Source organism: Gigantopelta aegis, unplaced genomic scaffold (assembly GCF_016097555.1).
Source record: "Gigantopelta aegis isolate Gae_Host unplaced genomic scaffold, Gae_host_genome ctg3260_pilon_pilon, whole genome shotgun sequence".
In the NCBI taxonomy this organism is placed as follows: Eukaryota; Metazoa; Mollusca; class Gastropoda; order Neomphalida; family Peltospiridae; genus Gigantopelta; species Gigantopelta aegis.
In genome coordinates, this window is record NW_024533253.1 from 61,614 (window position 1) to 68,764 (window position 7,151).

The 7,151-nt window shown below is 34.8% G+C and overlaps 1 protein-coding gene across 1 annotated transcript in view; it reads left to right on the forward strand.

Moving 5' to 3' along the window:
• LOC121392012 (ankyrin-1-like) overlaps positions 1-6,237 on the forward strand; it is a 30,892-nt gene extending 24,655 nt beyond the window's left edge. Inside the window, 2 exon segments of the mRNA XM_041523425.1 lie at positions 3,574-3,664; positions 6,158-6,237. Of these exon segments, the coding sequence (XP_041379359.1) occupies positions 3,574-3,664; positions 6,158-6,237 (171 nt within the window).
• Positions 6,238-7,151: the final 914 nt, after the last annotated feature.

A 7,151-nucleotide genomic window follows, 5' to 3' on the forward strand; every position in this document is an offset into this window, starting at 1 on the left:
ATCAAAGATAGAGAAGAAAACACAAATGGTTATGATTGTGCTCAAAAATAATGGTCTTTATATATTATAGACCAGTTTTGAGATAGAACATGAGAAAAATTTAGAAAATGATTTAAAAAGTAACGATTTATGACAGTTTTAAAACTTCACTTATCTATGTCTCCTGCTCTAGCCTGCACTCAACAGAAGAAATAAAAAATTTTCGAATGCTAGATCAGAAGAATACTTACCTAGAGCAAATCTTTCTATCCTCCAAATTTGCTCAAGCAATTGTTCTTTCCACAATCTTCCATACTCCTTGCTAAATTCACAACTAAGAAAAAAGAGCCGCTTAGGAATGGAGACTCAAAGACTGGCTGTCTTGTGTCAAAGTATATGCACTAGACAATTCTCCTTCAGTTTTTATAAAATCAATGGATCCAATGTTTTTTGAACGAAACATTGCTCTATGTCACACTGAAGAAACCCTCTTTGCTACACTCCGTGATAAAAAGCAATTGTTACTCAATGTCATAGAATAATTGCCTCTCCAACTAAAGAATGCATACGATTGCTTTCTTTTTTTCACCGTCACCTTCTGACTCTTGAAACTGCATTACATAGGAAACATCATTCAAGCTATGATGTTATGAGTATGTTTTTGGCCGACTTGTCCATAGAGATCCCACTGTCACAACTATGCCATCACCAATGCCATTTTTCCTCTTACTTGTTCTTTTTCTCCAGCTAACAATCTATTGTTGGCGTTGGAGATAACGATGGGCAGGTGTTATTCTATCAACCAAATTATAATGTTCTAAATTTATCTTTAACCTCATTGAAAGTTACTAGGGGTTGTTGTCATGGATTATTTAATTATTGTAATATTATTTTAAGAGATTTTATATATACATGAGTTATAATAATGCCAGTCTGGACTATAGTTCTACTGAAAACAGACCGTGAACATCAGTGTAACATGTACTAAGAGCTTTTTTGAATTCTTCAAGCTCTGCTTCTAGTTTTTTCTATTAAAACAAATAATCATTAACAAATGATTATGTCAGCATGTTTTGAGTTAATGACAACTCAATGAATCATTAACTATGTACACATGATATTTACGTCTCCTAGTAGGCTACAAATTTGACCCAGGTAATGTTGGAATATATTATACCTACGCTATTATGTGTTATACTTATTCAATTTGAATCTAAGGGTCTCCAAGATTATTATAACCTATGCTGTTGATGACAGAGCACATTCCAGTAATTTGTCATCATTCCTTTGGATGTTTGATCATAGACATTTTACAAGCTTGCTTCCATTTTTTCTACTGATCTGGCTGTTTGTAGTCCAATTCTTTCTTATATTTCTACAATGGCACAGCAGGTGTCAGTAATTAAACCAGTCCACTAAAAACAATAATGCACGTCACCTTCAAGTAGTTTCTGGATCTCGTTTTCTTTTTGGCGTTAATATCTGATACAGCGTTAAAGAGAAAAAAAAAAAAAAAAAACCCCAAACACCCCCCCCCCCGAAACCCCCCCCCCCCCCCCCCACAACCCCCACCCACACCACACCCAAAAAAAAAAAAAAAAAACAACACCCAACACCTCGTTGAGAAATTCTCGAGAGCTTACGGGCTTTATTTGCTCTGTCTGGTGGGTACTAATGTACTATGAAAATAATATATGTATACTTACACTTGTCTATTAATACTAAACTATTGCTTGAACTCAAGAGTATTGAAACTTGGGATTTGTGTTTATGTTCCTTTTTTACTTTACCTTTCATTTTCATCTGATTCATGAGTTATCAATTACTATTGTACTTTCTGAAGAAATTGTACTTTCTTGTAGGTGTGGTCCTTCACAGTTACGGATAGTTCTCCTGGGCAGCTGTTTGTAATGTCGTACTTTTTTTTTTTTTTCAATTGTCCACCTTTGGATAGCCTAGGCTACTCAATCCTGGATTATACTATTGTCCTTAGCTCTACACAAACAAAATTATAGGTATGTTTTATAATTAATTGTAAAAACAATAACTTTTCCTTAGTCGCAATCTTATTAAACTTAATAACTACTTTAACGTATACCACGCCCCATACATTTCCTATTCCCGGACTTTCCCCCCGTCTTTTTTGTTTTTTCCTATTGACCGCAAGGAAGATGGCTCCTTGCCCCCGCACGAGACTTACACACCTGAGCTCAGCAGAACTACTTACTGTTAATCAGTGGCGGCAAACTTTCCTTTTTATTGCGTGAGACCTACAAGTCAAAAACTAACCGAGTAATAGGTCGTAGTAAATTAAAAGATACGCGTGCTTTAACTGCACCTTGATCAGGTGTCTACCAACGCCCTTATCAAAAAGGACGCTTTAAAATATGGATTTATCTACAAGATCAGTTTTTTTAAAAAGTGTTGATCAGTCTGTTGTTTGAAACAGTAGAGGTATTGGCTGGAAGTGAGGGTGTTTTTAGTCCCTGTTGGGACGCGAGACAGGTCTTAAATCATAGCTCCCAGTCAATTATCTGTCCGCTCTTAGGGGTGATTTTTAGGGCGGTTTATCATTATATCAGGAGTGGGTTACACCCCTTTTTTGAACTAGCAATCAGGATTCATAGGTAGCCACCTTGAGACACCCAAGTTTGCACACGTAATTTTAATACAATGAATAGTTTTTAGTTTTCTCTATACATTTATAATTTATTGTTTGTTCATAGCACTTTCTATATGTGTGGCCCATGATTTAGAATAACTTGTTCCCTTTGCCTAGAATACAATAAGGAGTTACTATCAACATGTCAATATGTGTGTTATTTCAGGCAATAGATAGTATTAACTTAAAGCGGTCAATAGTCATACTGAGATCATTTGTCTCCATAATTTATGGCCCCTGAAATACAATAACTATCCCATATTTTTTAAACCACATCATTATTAATAATTTATGTACTTAAGTAAACATTTCTTTTTAATAGATGATTGAAATTGGCCCCACCAGCTTTGAGTTTGGTCCCAGATGACAGCTCCCAATTTGTTGATGTTTCCACGGTAACTCCCCTCTCTCTTGCAACAACACAGTCGACAATAGCAGCTGTCTCCCTATCAGTGCCTCGTCTATGTTAACTGAGTTGGGTGTAGGCGGTAAACGACCATTGTCTAGTGATGAAATGTATGTGTAGCAAAGCTGGTACCAGCACATATTCATGTTATTATATTTTATAATAGGTTAATTGAAGGGGCTATGCAAAGATATTCCCCGTAAAAAAGTCACGGTAAAGATAAATAGCTCCTTGTTGAACACATTACCTGTTCATTTTGACATCACTGCTATCTTGCTATCTTGTTTTACTTCATATAGAATTATTTAGATTCTCATAAGACAATCGAGAAGAAAAGACGAGATAGGATCAATACAGGTTTTGACCACTCTTAAAGATCTGGTTTCCCGACTGTAGGCAATATGGTAAGCCAAAATGACTATGTAGCTAATTCTCTGTATAATAATAGTAATTATTAATGTAGTAATAGAAAACAACATACTAATGTCTTTTCCCTATATTAAATTATATTATCTTTGTTTTCTAGGGTAGTAAAAAATTAGACAAGGCAGAGATTCTTGAGATGACTATTGATTACATTCACAGGCTGCAACAAAACCAAACCAATGGAAGAAGTGGTAATATATGAAATGGATACATGGCAGTGTGAAATGGATGCTTGGAAAACAAAATAATGCATGATAAATTGAAATGGATGCATGACTGAAATGGAGAGTGGTTTATATATGCTGTAGTTATTGGTTTTGTTGTTTAGTTCATGATATGGCTGTAGTTATTGGTTTGTTGTTTTAGTTCATGATATGCTGTAGTTATTGGTTTATTGGTTTGTTGTTTAGTTCATGATATGCTATGTTATTGGTTTGTTGTAGTAATCATTTCCAAACTCTAAAATGAACTGAAACCTATTAACTAGTACATTACTAAATGACATATCAATGTTGTAAGTTACTAATTTATAATCTCTAGATGGCTCTGGTCAACAGGACTGGCAAATGAGATCATGGCGTGGGTATTTCATAACAAGTTACTATATTCTGGAGCTAATGCTTTGGAGCAGAGCTTTCTGTAATGCTCTTCTCCTTCATTACAAAGCTATGGTCCTCTCCGGTCACTACCACTGCTACTGGTACAGGAAATCTTGTACAATCAGGTATCATCTTTGTTATGGACCATTGCTGGATGGATGGATGAACAAGTTGAATGATGAATAGATACTGGACAGATAGATGGACAATGGTGTAACATAACTAAAGACAGACTATCACTAACTCACACAAGGACAGTTAGTCTTATCAGATGAAACACTATTGCTTCTTTTGTTCCCCATGGAGGTGGATCAACAATTTGAAGATGAAACTTACGTCATCAGAACTCAAACTTAGCCCTTTTACAACAAATAGCGGCCTCGTCTGCTGATGCTAGCAGTAATGGGCAGTCCCCTAGTAAAGAGACATCCAGTACTGCAGGGACATCATCTCAGCTTCAACAACAACAACAAGCTCAGTTAGCTCAGCTTCAAGCTTTTACCTCTTGTTGCAACACAACAACAGCAACAACAACAACAACAGCAGCAAATATTTCAACAACAAGGTCAGCACCAAGAGAGTGGAAATAATGCCTCTAATAGTCAACTGGAGACTCAGACTCAACAGGTAAATGTATCCATTTCATGTCATACATGTTTTTTAACATGTAATACTGTAGATTGGGAAAGTTTAAAAAAATTCGAACATTGAACAACGTACGAAAATAAATTACATGAACATTATTACACATCAAAATATTTATAGTATATAATTCATGTGTTACATCATGGTGATACAGTGTTTTAAGGTGAATATGGCTCTTTGAGATATCTAAAAACAACAGATTGGACTTCCAGACCTAAAAGGTTCTCTATGATCTTCCATGAAGCCACAAGCAATTGCTCGGGCAAATGAAGAAGTTAGGGAGGCAAAATATTCGGGGTTAATAAATTTTCGTACACACCTCGTGTTCGAAATTTTTCTAACACATAAATTTTTTACATGAAACTTTTGTAGCGCGAAAGTTTCCCGATCTACGGTATATCTATTTGTACATCTATTATATTCAAATCCCATGCATCCATTCTGTTTGCCAAGCATCTAGTTCGTTATGCCATGTGGGTCGGTTCTAGCGTGCATACATACAAGTTGTTAGAGTAAAAGAGGTTAAAAATTATCATAGCATATTTACTTTCTTTAGATCCAACAGTTTACAACAGCTTCATCAACTACAAACGTTATTGCTCCAACATTTAGCTAATGAAGCAGGGTCATCACAGAAACAGACCACACCCGTTGAGAACTTACCTCAAGGAGATGCAACTTCTAGTAGTAATGTCACTTCTGCACAGACCATAATGGTAAGAAAATGGGTACAATGCCATCGTGTTATTTAAGATAACTTACATTGAGTTTAAGCTCAACTGATACATTGTGGAAGGTGTTTTTTTTAGACTGCTCTACTTTGTAATCTTTGGTAGGTATACTGAGTTCTTAGAAGCCTTGATTAATGCATTATATCATTGATACTATAGGGGTGTGGTTTATCATCACAAAGCAGTTCACATCAGTTCATTTATATTTTAGGTGTCAGATGCTATTGCAGGTGGAACATCACTAACAGCTGATGCACCTCAATCGGTTGAATGAGTCTCTCGTCTGCTATAACTACTGCTTTAGAACCTTCTCCTGTATACACTTCTGAAGAGAACCTTTTGGCGCAGGGAACAGAAACAGTTAGCTCCCAAATGTGGTCACAAGCAGAACATTCTCACCATGGTACATAATTGTTATATATTTGATAATCAAATCATGAATTATTAAGATGAATATAGTCAAGAATAGGTAAGAGAGTTGTCGAATATAAATAGTATCGTAGAAACATTGTGGAGGCGATGTGACATATATGTAATGTAGTTTTGTTATAGTTTACAGTAAACTATTTACTCGTTAATTTTTATGGAATTTACATCACTTTGATGTAGCATTTCTATGGTACTATGCAACCCTTGATATAATAATAAGGGGTATTGTTTTGATCCACATGATAGTCATATGATAAACCAAATTGACTTTTTCTTATAGATTCTCCCCTACTTTTGGACAGTGGTGCAGAGGGTGGAGTTCAAGAAGAGGTGGAGCTATTAGAACAAGAACACCAGTGATACATTGTTTTAAACCCATTTTCCCTTAGAGTTGTATTTAGATTGATATATTAGTAACTTTAACAAAAGATGTTTACAATTAGCTCAAAGCTATAATGATGTAGTTCCTTTTTGGTTTTATAGATATTGCTTTTATATAAGATTGTTTTTCTTAAAATTATATAAAGTATTATTGTAAAACAACATGAGAAACTATAAGGCAACAATACAAGCTGTGTATACAATATTCACCCACTTAATAAGACTGTTTAGCTAATGCTACTTTCTTTTTGTTGTCATTAGCCTTAGGATATAGCATTGAGAAGCTGGTTGTGAGAGAGGAAATGGATCCAGATGTATTTGGTGCAGCAATAAGAAAATCAAAGTCTATAACACTAACTTGTAATTGTACAGATCTATAGATCACATCTTGTATATGAATATCTCTTGACTTCATTGAGAGCAGAATGTCAGTTCTATTTTTTGTTGATTATTTCCTTCTGGTTGATCAGACTGTAAGCTACCCAACAAAGCATATAACAAGCTTTAATTAGTGTACATTGTATTGTCTTCTGTTGATTGGTATTAATTTTTGATCTCAAAACCTGTCACTGAAGTTTGTATAATTGTGCTTTAAAACAATAATCGTTTGTTCCAGTTAAATTTGTTTGTGACATTATATTACAAAGATGAAGATGTTATACTTGTTGTTAACAATTGTGAAGCTAAAATAGTTAAAGTACTGTAATATTGTATGCATTATAATTATAAGACTTAATCAATTTTTAATCAGATCAATTCAATTCAATGTTGGTCACGCGTGGTGAGATTTCCGCCAAATTGTCATGCGTTTGTACTTTGTGTTTTGTCAAAAGGAAGCATGACAGAGATGTCTTTGAAAATATAAAACGGATTCCATTTTACAAACTTATATT